Here is a 16,677-nt window from a genome sequence, read left to right as displayed (position 1 = left end):
GGTGATTATTTGGGAAAAATGTTTGTTTTTGCATGTTTTGCCACATATATACAGACTCAAACACACACACACACACACACAGAGTTGATATGAGTTCATGGGCTTGTTGTAGTTCTGCCTGCGGAGCCTGGTTAAAAAAGAAAAGTACAAAGGCTTGAAATTTTGTGCTACTTGTGCTTAATTTATTATTTTAATTTGTTATTATTTTGTTTATTTTATTATTTATTAAAGTACTTGAATTTACTTTAAGATTATTTTAATTTAAGCTATGTTTTTATGTTTTATTAATTTTTATTTATGTTATTATTTTATTGATTTAATTTGCCTGAATATGATTATTTTGTACTTTTGTCTGCTTGAATGGTTGTGTTAAAAAAATAAATCATGTTACTCAACAGTTACTCAGTACTTGAGTAGTTTTTTCACGAAGTACTTTTTTACTTTTACTCAAGTAATTATTTGGATGACTACTTTTTACTTCTACTTGAGTCATATTATTCTGAAGTCACAGTACTTTTACTTGAATACAATTTTTGGCTACTCTACCCACCTCTGCTCAGATGACATGTCAAGTACTCGTTTGTGTCTCACCTCCCAGAATGCTGGACGTGGTAGATGGTAATCTCATTTAGATTAAGGTAAATTATTAATGTTCTCTCAATTTCTTCAGAGTTGTGACACAAAGAGGACCAAGTCTGTTAGATGGCTTGCATTTTTTACCATTTATACTCTGAAGACAAAACAAGGCGTTAAAGAACAAAATCACACGTAATTGATAATCAGACAGAAGCACAAAGACATACGTGATAGAGGGAGAGACAGATCACACCTCTTCCCTGACCAGGAACTGAACCCGTGTCGTGGTTGTGAAGGCACCAAATCCTCACCACGAGAGAGTGATGTTCAGTCACTGTTTATCTACAATCCAGGTTCCTGTTAACAATTATAAGAATAATAGATCTTCACTTTCATGAATGCGATTTAGAACATTTTTCTTTGTGATGTCATAAGTGACATCACAAGGCGGACAAGAGCGCCCTTTATGTTTACATCAAAATAAAAGTGCTGATTTGTTAGTGTTATTTGAGGTCCTGTGACAGTGTTGTTATACAAATTCATTCAGATACATTTCTGGTTTAAATAATCCCCATTGAACAACTTCCAGTGAGTTGTGTTAGTGACTAAAGTGCCTTGTTGGGTTTAGAAGTGAACGTTTCACTGCAGCTCCAAGCGCAGCTCGCACAGAGCGCTCAGGTACTCGGTGTTGTTTTTATCGCAGTCCAGAGCTTTCTCATAAAGATCCTCGGCCTTCTTCTTGTGGCCTTCGGCTTTGGCCACCTGAGCCAACAGAGCGTATGCCTGTCCGTCGTCCTCATCCTCTTTGAGACGGCGCTCTGCGATCTTCTTCAGGTTCTGCAGAAAGAAAAGAAACAGGAACATCTGCTCAGGGAACAACAAAGGAACCTTAGCTCAGCAGCTCCTCCTACAGGTCTGGAGGATTCATTTTACAACACCGCCTGAGGTGTCCTCCTGTTCACTCAAACACAGACGGTAAAAACCAACGTGGTACAACATCCCCTCCGCAGAGTTATCATGGACGTGAAATCAAACAATTGAGACCAAAACAGTTTTTTGGACCAGTAAATATTATGTTTATTTCTACTCGTGAAGGTCGAGCTGAGATTCGTTTATCTTGTCAGCACTTAGTGTTGCTGCAGCAGAAGTCCATTTAAAACCTTCACTTCCTGTTAATGTTTCTCCAACTAGAACTTAAGTCGTGACTCGGACGTAGATAAAACATCTGTAGTGATATCTGGGAACGCTGGAACTCACCTTAGCGCCCTGTTTCCACTCCCACGTGTTTGGTGTCATCTGGACAACCTGAGGAGGAGACAAAGCTGCAGTCAGATCAACTATCTTCACAAGAGTATCTCTCGTGCTGTGTGACAGCTTCACTTTCTCCTGGAGGTTGGCTGGAACACGCCCACCTGAGCTCAGTCACCACAACGAGCTGCTTTAGTTTGGATAACCACGATACTAACTAACGTTACTGCACCTTCATTCTAATCAAACGTGTTGTTGTCTGTCAGTAGCGCCGACCTCTGATTGGTCAGATAAAGGATTGAGACTGTTAGAATAATGGAACATAAAGTAATCTCATATTTACTCCAATTGCCTTTACATATAAACTAAGCTTGTTTGGTATGTGAGTACAACTTAATTGCGCAGAGTTTGTTCTACAGAGAGGAGGAGTGATAACGTGACTACGGATTAAATCATCAAAGAGCTATCTGTGCAAAGCAAGAACTGCTCCCTCGGTTGAAGATATACCGTGATGTTTCAAGGTCTAGGACAAGCAACATATATCAATTTGAAGATAAGGAGTTGTGTAAACGTGAAGAGTTGCAGCTGTGTATTTCCTCTCCCTTAGAGCTGCAACTCGTATTGTAACTAGGGACCACCCTAAGGAAATAAAAAGAGAGGGGTCGGCAGAGTGCGCCTCAGGGCGGTAGGAGATTGTAACTGAACGTAGCATCTCTGTCCGTTCTCCTTGCAGGTAAAAAATGTAACCTTGTCTTTCTCTCTTTTGTATTATGTTTTAGCTGTTCTAGGTTGTTTAAACCTGACAGAGACTACACTGACTCCTCTGGAGTTTCTGCATTTAGGTCCATATTTCTGCAGGATAACAAATTTCTTCCAGCTTTTCGAGACATTAGAACCACAAACTAAGGCAGCACTATATGTTGAAAATGTAAGATTTTAACATTCAACATTACTATCACAAAAAACAAAACATTGAAATATCTTGTATAGAAATAATCTGTTTGAAGTTTTTCAGTCAGGGTTCAGAATGCATCATAGCACAGAGACAGCACTGGTTCTACTGGACCTCAGATAAGTGATTAGTGTCCATACTGGTTCTACTGGACCTCAGATAAGTGATTAGTGTCCATACTGGTTCTACTGGACCTCAGGTAAGGGATTAGTGTCCATACTGGTTCTACTGGACCTCAGTGCTGCTTTTGACCCTTTAAATCAGCATTTTACTGCAGGTTAGAGAGTTTTGTTGGAATTAAAGGGAAAGCTCTACGTTGGTTTAAATCAGATCTATTAGACAGATTCCAGTTTGTTCAGGTACACAAAGTTCCTTCGGGACAGACAAGGGTCTGCTATGGTGTCCCGCTGGGATCAATGCATACCTGTCAAGTCTCCCGTTTTGGCCGGGAAACTACCGTATTTTACCCGTCTTTCCCTCCGTCCACCCATATTAGTATTTTCCCGTAAATTTCCCTTTTTATCAAATAATAATTTTTAAACTGCAAACTGAATTGTCAGTAGCCTCGTGAGAACTGCCACCTGCTGTACCCTGGGTGGCCGTTCTTGCAAGGTTAGTGGCAACAACGGGAGCAAACTCAGAAAAAAAAATCAAAGATGGATGGATGCAACGAGAGAGAAAATATTTCTGCTAAAAAACCAAAGACTTCGTGTTAATATCTCTAAAAATGGGGAACCAAATTTACTTTCCAAGAGGAGCAGGACGGGGCTCAGTTACGCATTCTGAAAGATTTGTAACTGCGTTTTTAGTGTCTCTCACGGGTGAAGGGACGATGTCCGTCAGCAGCACAAGCACTGTGTCATCAGTCAGTGAATACGAGAGAGCCAAATGAGTAAAAATGACAAATAAAAAAAAAATTTAAATGTTTAACTTGAAGACAATCGATGTGTATATAAACTGAAAATATTTCCCCTTTGTGTTTTTATTGAGGCTCTATGTGAGAAAGTGAGCAACCCCTCCCTCCCCTCCTTTTTTTTTTAATGTGTGTGTCAGAGTGGAGGATTGGGCGTGGTCTGCGGGGGAGCAGCACACAGGTGTGCCTGGTTCTGCTGATTGTGGCACACCTGTGTCCAATCAACCTCTCCACCCTGCCTGGGTTTATAAACAGCAGCTGCATACCAGAAGGGGGGTCTGCTGAATGGAGGATGCTTGTTGAGAGGCTATGCCCCATTGTGCCTTTTTTTAGAATATTGATTTTGCCCTCTGCCTGTATGTGTTTTTTTTTTTTTTTTACATAAAATAAAAAGCCTTATTTTTTGGCATTCTACGCTTTGCAAGGTTTTTTTTACACCTCATCACCCAGGTCCAGTTTTGCCTTGTCCCCTTGTACGTGGGGAGGCCGCTCTGGTTCCTCACACTCTATTATATGAATTACACAAATAGGAATGTCCACAGCATTTCAGTGTCAACAAAGGTAGCCCTATCAGGTTATGAGCACATAATTGTAGTTTGTAAGTGGTTGACAGGTAGTCATTTTGAAAAGAAAATGTCCCTTATTTTTAATCCAAAACTTAAAAAAAGGTATGGTTCAGTGCTAGGACCAATCTTCATGGTGTTCAGTTGATACATGCAGCCCTTGGGAAATATAATCCAGAATTACAGCATCAATGTTCATTGCTATGCTGATACGTGGCTCTATTTGTCTATGAAGCCAGATGAACCAGAACCGTTAGCTAAACTTCAGACATGCCTTAAAGACATCAAGGACTGGAGGTTCACTAACTTTTTACTTCTAAATTCTGATAATACAGAAGTAATTTTTGTTGGTCCCAAAAAACCTTAAAGGTATTGTGACATCATTTTTAACATGCTTTTAACACTATTAAAAGTCTTGGCCAACATCCCTCAAATGTGTCTAAAAGAGTGTAACAAGAAAAACTTCACTCTAGTACTCTATTCCTGGCTTTTTATTACAGTGTTTTTTTGCGCCGTGAAAAACGCTTCCTTTCCCCCCTTTCCTGTCAATCATTGCGCCGCTCCTCCTCCCAACCTCCTGCAGCCCAGCCATACGCTCACAGCGGCGTCGGAGAGTTAAGCCGGGAGCGACAGGCGAAGCATGCACGGAAAAGCAGCACGGCGAACCACAGCAAACAATCATAAAAATAAAGGCATGCAAGCAGCACTGTCCCCTTATCTTAAATCCAGTCAGTGGCCGCGGGTCTTCTTAGCAGTTTTCCTCCGGTGAATAGAACAAAAGAGGCTCTAAACTGCTCCGTGTTAAGCCTGATTTATGGTTCCGCGTTAAATCGACGCAGAGCCTACGCCGTAGGGTTCAGCGTACGGTGCGCGTCGCCGCGTAACCCTACGCCGTAGGCTCTGCGTCGGTGTAACGCGGAACCATAAATCAGCCTTTATGGTGCGCTGGAGAGAAGAGGAGGCAGGGAGCTGGGTGGAGGGGGCGGTGATTTAGCAGGCCGTTACGTAACGACCCGCCAGCAAACCACATGCGCCGTTTTTGCATAGTTATGCGGAAAATCCCAGAAAGCACACAATACACTGAATGTTAAAAGTTCGTTGTTTTTTGGGTGTAATTGATGTCAAGACACCCAACAAAACACAAAAAATCAAGAAAAATGTGTTTTTCATGTCACAATACCTTTAAGAAGGGATCAGATGGTGTTGTGATGTTTAGTTAACGTCTAGTTAGTGTTTAGTTAACCTCTAGTTAGTGTTCAGCAAAGCCTTTAGTTAGTGTTTAATAAACTTCTAGTTAGTCTTTAGTAAACCTCTAGTTAGTGTTCAGTAAAGCCTCTAGTTAGTGTTTAGTAAACCTCTAGTTAGTGTTTAGTAAACCTCTAGTTAGTGTTTATTTAACCTCATGTTAATGTTCAGTAAAGCCTCTAGTTAGTGTTTAGTAAACCTCAAGTTAGTGTTTATTTAACCTCATGTTAATGTTCAGTAAAGCCTCTAGTTAGTGTTTAGTAAACCTCAAGTTAGTGTTTATTTAACCTCAAGTTAGTGTTCAGTAAAACCTCTAGTTAGTGTTTAGTAAACCTATAGTTAGTGTTAGTAAAGCCTCTACTTAGTGTAAACTAGTGTGTTGGGGCCAGTAGTCGTAGCAGCAGGACGAGACTAAAGTAGCTGGTCTGAACCAGAGCTTCATCCTAGATATGCTGCTATAGAGCTACGCTGCAGAGGGACTAACATGATCCAGACCTGCAACCCCCCCCCCCTCAGAAAAGTGAGGAATACTTGGGTGAAATCGTTGGACAGTTTTAGCTGCAAAGCAGAGATGTTAAGTCAAAAATAAACACAATCTTTCACAGTGATATCGTATACTGGATGTTTCCCTTGCATCGTGCAGCCGTACCCAGAACCTTCTAGACGGTTTTTCTAGATATTCTTTTCACTCATGAAACCCACCTGTATGTAGTTAGTGATAGCATGAGCCTCACTTATAGTGTGGTAGAAGTGAAAGTCACCATAGCGCTGGTAGAAAACTTGACAAAGGGATTTCTCGGATAACTTGGGTAACATTTCCAAACCATGCTTGAACAACTCCTCGGCCCTGGAGACAAAGAGATGAGGATGAACTTGCACTAAAGGGAGAGAGACGAAGCATGTGGACAGCACAGACATTCATGGGAGTACCTGCTAAAGTCCCGTTCTTCTCCAACCATCAGTGCTAGATCGGCCAGCGCCAGAAAAAACAAGGGCTTCATCTTCAGCGCCTCCTCAAGGTGATGGATGCTCTGACGCCTCCACTCCTGCACCTCTGCAGTTCAACCAAACTCAGGTTAGCGCTCCGCTGTGTTCATTATGCAGCAGAGATAAAGACAGATGTGTGTTTGAGGGTACTTTGTCTGTTGGAAGGCCGGCACATCTGCTCGCTGATCTTCATCTTCTTGTAGGACATACCCAACTGGTGGTGGATGAAAGCTGACGGGCTCTTCTTCAGCGCTCGCTTCAGCAGATCAATAGATCGGTCGTTTTCTCCCTGATGCACAGACACTTACATTCAGAAGAATGCTGTGATCTGAACCTAGAACGCAGTAGTATGTTGGCAGATTCAAAAGCCTGGAAGCGGGCTGGAATATGCCCAGCTTGTGTTAATCAAGGAAGAGACGAAACCAGGACTACTAGAACTGAAACAAGGACTACTACAGCTGAAACCAGAAATAGTTTATATGAAACCAAGACTAGTAAAGATGGTTTAAGATGAAACCAGGAATAATAAAACTGAAACCAGAACCAATAGAGCTACAACCAATCAATTCATCCATCCATCCATCCATGCCAGGAAGACCAGGGATTGTCCAGGAGGCCTCCAGGAGGTACAAGACACCAGAGGTCCGAGAAAACTCATCTGTCTCCTCTCAATATGGAGGAGCAGCAGCTCTACTCTGAGCCCCTCCTGGATGACCGAGCTTCTAACCCTATCTCATCCGGAGAGCCCGAACACCCTGCAGAGGAAACTCATTTCCAATTCTTGTATCTTGTTCTTTCAGTCACTACCCACAGCTCGTGACCATAGGTGATGGTAGGAATGTAGACCGCCTTTTGGCTCAGCTCCTTCTTCACCATGATGGATCATTGCAGTGCCTATCCATCTCGTGCTCCATTTTTCCCTCATGCATGAACAAGACCCCAAGATAAAGGAACTCCTCCACTTGGGGCAGTATCTGATTCCTGGCCTTGGGAGGGCACTGCATCCTTTTCCGAATAACGACCATGGTCTCGGATTTAGAGGTGGTGATTCTTAACCCAAATCAGATTCTTAACAAAATCAGAGGGAGAAGGCAGCCTTGGTGGAGTCCATCCCCCACGGGAAATGAGTTCCTCATAGGAAAGCGTGTCAAAAGGATTAACTAGGTCCTCAATGTATTCCTCCCACCATTTCACAATGTTCCTAGTCAAGGTCATCCCCACTATACACAGTATTGGGGGTGTATTGCTCCCCCCTCCAGAGGATGGCGGACCAGAATCTCTTTGAGGCCATCTTGAAGTCATTGTCCATGGCCTCTCCAAACTCATCCTGGATTTTTGCCTCAGCAACCACTGAAAAGATATTCTGCTTGGCTTACCGATACCCATCTGATTTCAATGGAGTCCCATTGACCAAAAAGGCCCTAAAGGACTCCTCCTTCAGTTTAACAGGATCCGCTCCACTGGTGTCCACCAGCGCGTTCAGGGATTGCCGTCACGACAGGTACTGAGAACCTTAGGGCCACAGCTTCGGCCAGCTGGCTCGACAATGGAGGCACGGAACATGGTCCACTCAGACTCAATGTGCCCCGCCTCCCCGGGATTTAATTGAAGCTCTGCTGGAGATGGGAGTTGAAGCTCTCTCTGACAGGAGTCTCGTCAAGATGTTCCCACCAGACCTTCACCTTTGGGCCTACCAGGTCTTGGTGGCATCATTCCCCACCATTAGAGCCAGCTCAGCTCACCACCAGGTTGACAGCGCTGCTCCTATGTTGACCTGTGTCCAAGACACGTGGCCACATATCCGATGACACAACTACCAAGTTGATCATCGATCTGCGACCCGGGGTTTCCTGGTTCCAGGTACACATCCTTATGCTTGAACATTGCTTGGATTCAGATTGGAGGGGCCATTCCTCCCAATCACACCCTTCCAGGTCTCACTGTTATTACCCATGTGAGCATTGAAGTCCCCAGCAGAACGAGAGAGTCCTCAGCAAGGGCACTCTCCAGCACCCCACTCAAGAAGGTTCGGTATTCTGAACTGCTGTTTGCTGCATAAGCACAAACAACAGTCTAGACCCGTCCCCCCAAACTGAAGGTGCAGGGAACTTACCCTCTCGTTCACTGGTGTGAACCGCAATGTACAGGCACCGACCCGAAGGGCAATGAGTATGCTGACACCTGTGGTGCCCCTCTCTACTTGGGAAACTCCAGAGTGAAACAGAGTCCAACCCCTTTCAAGGAGAGACATGGGTCGAGGTGAGTCCAACTATATCTAGCCTGAACTTCTCAACCTCGTGCACCAGCTCAGGCCACTTCCCCACCAGAGTGGACATTCCATGTCCCTAGATCCAGCTGCTCTAGCCGGGGATTGGACCGCCTGGGTCCCCGCCTTCGGCCAGTACCCAGCTTACACTTCACCGAACCCCTATGGCCACTCCCACAGATAGTGACCCCATGGGAAGTAGATCTGAAACCAGGACTAATCAATCAATCAATCAATCAATCAATCAATCAATCAATCAAGCAATCAAGCAATCAATCAATCAATCAATCAATCAATCAATCAATCAATCAATCAATCAATCAATCTTTATTGTCACATCATATTACTGAGTAACATGGGTAAAAATCTTGTTTGTGCAGGCTCATCATTTGCAGTTAAAAAGATAGACATAAAACAAAGTGTATAGTGCATGAATAATCTACATAAAAACATAAAACAGTACGTGGAATAAAAAGATAGAAAAATGATAAATAGTCTTGGGCTTGTGCGTATAATATAAAAATCTCTATTAGCAAGAGACACGCTCAGTTCAGTCTGTCACCAGAACTAAGTCTTGTTCAGCAGTCTATTTGCTGACAGATAGAAGCTGTTCAGGGATCTGGTGGTGCTGCTCTTTATGCACCGGTACCGCTTGCCCGGCCGTGGGTGCGGCAGTTGCTGGAACAGGCTATGGCTTGGGTGATGGATGTCCCGGATAATTTTTTGGGCCTTAGCCACACAACGTCTCTCATGAAGTTCTTGGAGAGGTGGAAGCTCCCCTCCCACAATGCGCTGTGCTGTTCGCACCACCCTCTCTGCAGTGCTTTGAGGACTAATAAGTATGAAACCACAACTAGCAGAGATTAAACCAGAACTAGCAGAGATTAACCCAGAACTAGTTGAGCTGAAACCAGGACTAGTAAATATGAAACCAGCAAGAGTAGAGGTTAAACAAGGACTACCAGAATTGAAAGCAAGACTAGGAGGCTGAAAACAGGATTAGCAAATCTGAATCCAGGAATAGTAGATCTGAACCCTGGATTAGTAGAGTTTAAACTGGGACTAACAGAACTGCAACCAGGACTAGCGTAGCTATGTTAAGACCATGGTGACTGGTTGTGTGTTGGTCTTGACAGGTCAGAGGACGAAGCTTAGCTTAAAAACAGCCTGTGTTAACTCTCTGTCCCATATTCTACTTTTCTGACTTTCAAAAGTTAGAAATATTCTTAAACCGTCATAAATCCAGTTTGATGATTGTTCAAGTCAGGTTGTCTTTTCTTCAGGGAACCCTAAACTTATCTAATCCTGAGGAATCCCAACCCAGAGTGATTGTAACGTTGGGTATATGATATGTAAGTATGTAGCGAGAGTCCTCCCGACCTACCTGAATACGCAGGTATTTGCCAATGTATCGCATGACGTGAGGGTTATCAGGAGCGATCTTCAGCGCTCTCTCCACAAGACCTTCAGCCTCTTGGTGGTTGCCACAGGCCTTCTGCTTCAGAGCTAGTATGGTCAATAGAACCCCGTCATCAGGGTTGATCTCCAGCGCTCGGCGAAGCTGTCTGACAACAGGTGAGTCCTCAACGTTCTCAGGAGTTTCTGTAACCCTCTGCAAACAAGTTTCACTGGTCACTTTGTTTTTGTAAACTCTCAACTCAGCTCCTTCTGATTCTTCACCTGATTGATTTCTGGTTTTAATGATCCTCAGTGTAAACAGCTCAAAAACTGACCTCCTCTGTGCGGTACAGGGCAATAGCGTAGCCAGCGTTCCACTCGCTGTCATCAGGCTGCAGCTCCAGAGCTTTCAGGAACAAGTCAATGGCTTCAGGGTAGTAAGATCTTGAAAATTTGAAGTATGTCCAAGCCTTTTCCCCATAAACCTCTGGATGGAGAACTGCTGGGGAACCGGTGGGATGTTTCGACTGTGGAGAGAAAAAGACGCCACAAATTCCTCTTCTTTAACCTTAACTTTTTTCAAGGGCATCTGTTCCTGAGATTATAGTTTGAAAATGGCATCTCAGGTGGGTGCCATTCAGGGGTCTAATGAAGTCTTTAATGGGAAAACTGAGCACAGGAAAATTATCCCGAACACAGCAGCAAATCTACATCAGAATGATGAAAAATATAAGAATCACGGTTTTGGAACAACCTGGTCAAAGTCCAGACCTGAACCTGGCTGAGATGCTGTGGTGGGGCTTCAGTGAACTGAAGCAACGTACCAGTATGTCCTGAACTTTCTGGCAGTAGGCGTGCGCCTCTGTCTGGTCTCCGGTGTGGTACTTAAACCAGGCCAGGTCTCCATACGCCACAATGAGCCGCCGCTCGCTCTCCCCACCATGACACTCCCGGATCTTCTGCTCTGCTTGGCTCAGCAGTGGCAGTCCCATCTCTGGTTGACCTTGAAGATACCTGAGGACAGACAAGTCATTTATTAAAGTTAAACTAACAACTGTAGCTTCTTTTCGATCCATTCACGTCTGTCCTTGACATCCAAAGTGATGGGAGGCAGCTGGACCTGTTCCGGAGTAAATCTCTGACGGATGGAACATCACATCGAATAAAACTGTCGATGCCTGTTGGACTGAGCCGGGGACACACTTAAGTCATGATGTCACTTCCTGTTTAGCTCCTGTTGCAGCAGCTTCAGTACATATTCGCCTCCTTTCATAAACGTGCTCCTGTGATACAGAACCGTACCTGACGTAAGCCAGGAAGCTGAAGGTCCGAGCCAGCGCACTGCTGGAGCCCAGCTGAAGGTCGATGTGCTCCTGGAGTCTGGTGCTCAGGTTCTCCAGGTCCAAATCTTTCCCCTGCAGGTCCCAGGTGAAGCGGCTCTGCAGCTGCTGCAGTCTGGAAAGCAGATCATTGCTGCCGTCACTGCCACAAAGACACAAAGAAACGTTAAAATTGCATTATTTAAACGTTAAACATTAGTTTCTGATGGTTAACTGATACAAACTAGAACTCAGTTTTCACAGTAAAGACTTCAAAGAGACCCCTGGAACACCTGGAATGCATCGTCACCTGATCCATAGCCCGACTCCAACCAGAAGATACTTCCAGTTTCTTAGTCTGGTCAAATCCAGGAGGTGAAGAAAACCTGCAGTTCCTCTACGGACCACTAGGGTCCAGATCCAGACCTGCAGTTCTTCTGTTGACCACTAGGGTCCAAAACCAGACTTACAGTTCCCCTTCCTAACCCAAGCTATAGGCAACAATCTAGCTAAGGATTAAACTGGAGTTTCCCAGAAATCCAAGTAAACACACACAAGAAGACAATCGATTATTGAGTGAGGTGCGTTCGACTCCGCGACGCTAGGTGGCGCCACACACACTTTCGCATTGGCGTTCTTCCAGTACAATTAGTAAGTAAGCGCGAAGGAGGACAACAACATGCAGCAGCTCTGTAAATGTCGTACATACTAAGCTGATCGTGTTGCTGGTAAGATGCAGCAAAGTCTCCCTCTTCTTCTTCTGTTACCGTGTTGTTGTGATGCTGTAACTGTTGTTATTCCCGCTCCAGCGGTGTCATCACTTCCTGTATAGGGGGTCCCGGGGCGGTTGCTAGCATTATCTGGCACCAACAGCTCCATCTCAAGAGCTTCAGTTCGGTTCCACTACAGCCCAAATAAGGTGTAGACACGGCTTTTAAAACTTCTATAAATCGGTCGGATTAAGGCAACAATTCGACTTTCTGTTGGTGCATGTAGACGTACTGTGGGATTTGCCACTGTACACTTTATCGATATATTAAGAAGACAGAGAAGCTGGCAGGGTACTGGACTCCCAGGAGGCTTTTTTCTGACCAAGAAAAACGCTTTGCAGAATACGTAAAAACTGCAGATGATTTATTCTCTGGTCTGAGCACCAAAGACGTCGGCAGGAGGAAGGTATAAAACCAGTGTATACAGCCTGAACAGTAGAAGGAATACTAGTAGGGAGAATTAGACAGCAGAAATTAAAGTAAAATGCAAAAAAGGAATTATATATATATCTATATATATATATATATATATATATATATTAGGTTAATACTAACATGGTATTAACCATTAATATATATGCAAACAAAAAAAAGAAATTAAAGTAAAATAAAATCATTAGACTCAGAAGAAATAAAATAATAAAAACAATTTTTACTTTATTTTATTCCATCTATTTTTCAGGTTCGGTGATTTGCCTGCCAACTGGCTGCTCTTATCAATGTCATTACCCCCGACAAGTTTTATTGTTGATGCCTGTTTGTAGTTTCCAGGCTACTTGTAATATAAAAGATAATGTGAGACTGTTTTTTTTTATAATGTTTTAATCAATGTTGCAGCTGGCCCCATACAAATTATACACTACAGCTATTGAAGCAGTGTGTTCGGGGAGCTGAGAGATGTGAGATTTATTGATATGAGTTTTCAGAGATAAACAGCCTCTGAGAAACTTAAAAAAAAAATGCAACCGGCCCTTTTATTACCACCAGGATCGTAAACCGGGTTATCAGTTCCTGGTCCTGGTTTTATCTACTTCTTTAAGAACATTTGTAAACATTAACGGATGAAAATGCACATAATCATCAGAATTGACAGAGGTGGATGAAAGTTAAAATGAAACGTAGGCCTCAGTTTTATGACGTTTGACAGACAGTGTTAGTGTTTATATACCCCCTCAGTGTTTACATCAAACCGTTTAACCATTAAAAACTCAGACAGTGAGCTTCAAACCTTCAGCGTGAACGCAGCGTGAGGCGTTCAGGGTCTCTCAGTTGCAGCAACACAGGCTGACATATAACTATAAACATCATTATTATTATAGTGTTTGTATAAGTGTTTTGTTGTGAAATCGGCAGAAAATCTGAAGTAAAACTGACCTCATGTCGACGCGTTCAGGTGCAGCAGGAACTCAGACCACTCGTGAGTGTCAGAGGGAACAGGCCGATGAGGATGAAGAGGAGGAGGAGGGTCGTCTCCTCTGACGGGAACTCAGATCAGCTGCATCAGAAATGAAACTGAAACTGTAATGTGGTGATGCCTTCACGGACCTCTCTGGAATCACGTGAAGAGCAGTGTTTCCTCAGAGCTTTTTTGGCCTCTCATATTCCATTTCGTCTCTTTGGTTTTTTTGTTTTCATTCACGAGATTATGTCAGAGTTTCTGAGTATTTAATGCCCACTTGTTGATGTCGGGACGATTTTTCTTCGTATTTTGGTGCTGTAGTGTTGTTTTGTTTTTCTTTCAGTAGTTGTGTGCTCTTTATGGACATTTGTATTTTTGTGGTGGATTTTCATCAGATTTTTTTGTACCTCAGACGAGGTAATAAGGTTTCCTTATTATTAAACCACAACTTTTTTTTTCTCTTTTTAATTTTTATTCCTTTTTTACATAGAGTATTTTATTTTTCAAGTATTAATGAACAAAGGTAACAACAGCAACTACAACTACACAAAAGATAAATATATATAAAAAATGAAATAATTAAATTAAAGGGAAAGTTCGGTTTTTTACAACCTGGACCTTATTTCTGGCATTTTTTATGGTTGTATACTCACCCAGAGGTGTTTGGTGTCATTTGGAGTCCTTCGGAAGATATTAGGAGTTTTTTGCGAGCCTCTTCTCCTTATAACGGTAGCGCCTGGGGCACCCGCGGGACACAGACGATGCAGCGTCTAAATAACACATGATTGCCGCGAAACTCTTCATTTCTTTTATGAATCACTAGATCTGCATCCAGGACCTGGGGCCTGTACTACGAAGCAAGTTCAACATATCCAGGATATCTTTTCCTTATCCAGATTCACTAAGCGGGACAATTGCAATCACGCTAAGCGGTCACACGACGGTGGTTATCAACTCGGTATATCAACCCAGGTTTCTCCAATCTGGATATGAGCGCGTGCACATAAAAGGGGCGGTGTTTTCAGCGCATGACCAATCGCAAGCATGGAGAAGTCCGCTGTCAGAGCCGCTTATTTCAGTAGCGAAGAGCAAACAATAATCTTACGGAAATATGATGAGTATAGGCATATAATACAGGCAAAAAGCAACACAGTTGCAGCTGCAAAATGCAGGAAAGACAGCTGGCAAAAGATCGCTGACTGTATAAATGCGTAAATTCATAGGGATATAAACATATATTTGAATATTCTGGGAATCTTAATCTTAAACTGTAAACCATGATCTGCAATATTAAAATAATAAAAGGCTTGCAATATTTCAGTTGATTTGTAATGAATCCAGAATGTATGACATTTTTTTTGTTTTTGTGTTTGCATTACAGAAAATCACAATATTCTAATTTTCTGAGACAGTCTGTATATATTGGTTCTATAACTATTGTTGTTGACCGATAACTTGTGCTGATGCTGTACCAAAGAATTGGGTTTTTTTATTTATTTTATTTAATTTTTTATTTTTTCAGTAGGGGGGTATTTAGTATTTTAAAGTGACTTCTCAGAATGTTCGAGGGACGAAATTGAAAATCCCTTTTTTGCTATCCCCTTACAAATGCATCTTCTTTTTGATTTCTTCTTGATTTATTTATTTAATTGGTATTAGTTTTGGATTGACTGTACATCGGATTTTGGGTGATGATTTGTTTTATTTATTCATTGATTGATTTATTTTTTATTTTCTCCTCCACCTCTTTTTTCTTTTTTTCCTTTTTTTTTGGATCGTTCATACAGGTACTCATCAGGGAAAGCAAAGGGGTTTTGTGGTCCCTGAATACGCGTTCTCTTCGGAGGGATCCTCTCACGATCCGCGCACCAAGCTCCACTGGATTCTCTTCGAAAGGGCATGTCATTTTCCAAGAGAGCTGATTGGTCAGTGGGCGGTGCTTTTATACCCGGCGATCTGTATCTCGAACATAACCTGCTCCGGAGCAGGTTAGCTGTTCAGCATAAGTTACCATGGCGATGTGCCCCGCTAAGAAGTGAACCACCGTCGTAGTCCTGAAAACCCAGGGTTAAACCTGAAGTTACCTCGCTAACCCCAAATCCCGCTTCGTAGTACAGGCCCCTGTTGTAACATTGTGGCGCTGTCTGTGTAATAAATAAAATAAATAAATCCGTTTGTAAACAAGACCTCTGACCTGCATGACGTCATCTCTGTGCGCGCACTCTGTCCTCCGTTCAGTGAGCTCTTCAGCCGTATACTCTGGCTCAAAACGGTAAGGACGTCCATCATATTCAAAGTCGTCGTCCACAACCTCAGAATTTGACAAATATTCAGACATGTTTCAAATAACTATCAGTAAACTAACAGTAGAACTCCAGCTGTACACGGAGCTGTGTCTGGGACGGGCGCACAGAGATGACGTCATGAGTTCAGAGGTCTTGTTTACAAACGGATTTATTTATTTTATTTATTACACAGACAGCGCCACAATGTTACAACAGGTCCTGGAAGCAGATCTAGTGATTCATAAAAGAAATGAAGAGTTTCGCGGCAATCATGTGTCATTTAGACGCTGCAACGTCTGTGTCCCTCTGTGCCCCAGGCGCTACCGTTATAAGGAGAAGAGGCTCGGAAAAAACTCCTAATATCTTCCGAAGGACTCCACATGACACCAAACACCTCTGGGTGAGTATACGACCATAAAAAATGCCAGAAATAAGGTCCAGGTTGTAAAAAACCGAACTTTCCCTTTAAGTAAAATTAAAAAAAGATGAATACATTCCAAAATAATAGTGAAATAAAAAGTAGCCGAGGCTGCTGGACTGTAGAATAAATGATAATAAAATGTACAGTGAGCGAAAATAACCGAGTCAAATTCCCTGTCTTGTTTGACCTGACATGGCCAAATAAACATGATTCTGATTCTGATTCTAAAAAAAGGTCACAATTAAACAGAATATTTAGGGATGAAAGGAGCATTTTGAGTGTCGCTCATAAAAGGAATAGCCTTCATTCAGCGACAGACCCCTCTCCATCAGAGC

General features: G+C 42.8%; 1 protein-coding gene across 1 annotated transcript; it reads right to left on the bottom strand.

Annotated features, from left to right (window-relative positions):
* Positions 1-718: 718 nt before the first annotated feature.
* Positions 719-13,717, bottom strand: LOC133418995 (interferon-induced protein with tetratricopeptide repeats 5-like). Its single transcript, XM_061707971.1, has 10 exons — positions 13,612-13,717; positions 11,451-11,630; positions 10,973-11,162; positions 10,484-10,675; positions 10,135-10,362; positions 6,635-6,773; positions 6,428-6,551; positions 6,200-6,344; positions 1,834-1,881; positions 719-1,413 (listed from the first exon to the last, which is right to left on the bottom strand). Exons 1-10 carry the CDS (start codon positions 13,614-13,616, stop codon positions 1,216-1,218), a joined length of 1,449 nt encoding a protein of 482 aa, XP_061563955.1. The 5' UTR covers positions 13,617-13,717; the 3' UTR covers positions 719-1,215.
* Positions 13,718-16,677: the final 2,960 nt, after the last annotated feature.

Source organism: Cololabis saira, chromosome 19, assembly GCF_033807715.1.
Source record: "Cololabis saira isolate AMF1-May2022 chromosome 19, fColSai1.1, whole genome shotgun sequence".
Lineage (NCBI taxonomy): Eukaryota > Metazoa > Chordata > Actinopteri > Beloniformes > Belonidae > Cololabis > Cololabis saira.
Note: the sequence above shows the minus strand (reverse complement) of the source record. Positions and strands in the feature narration are given on the sequence as shown.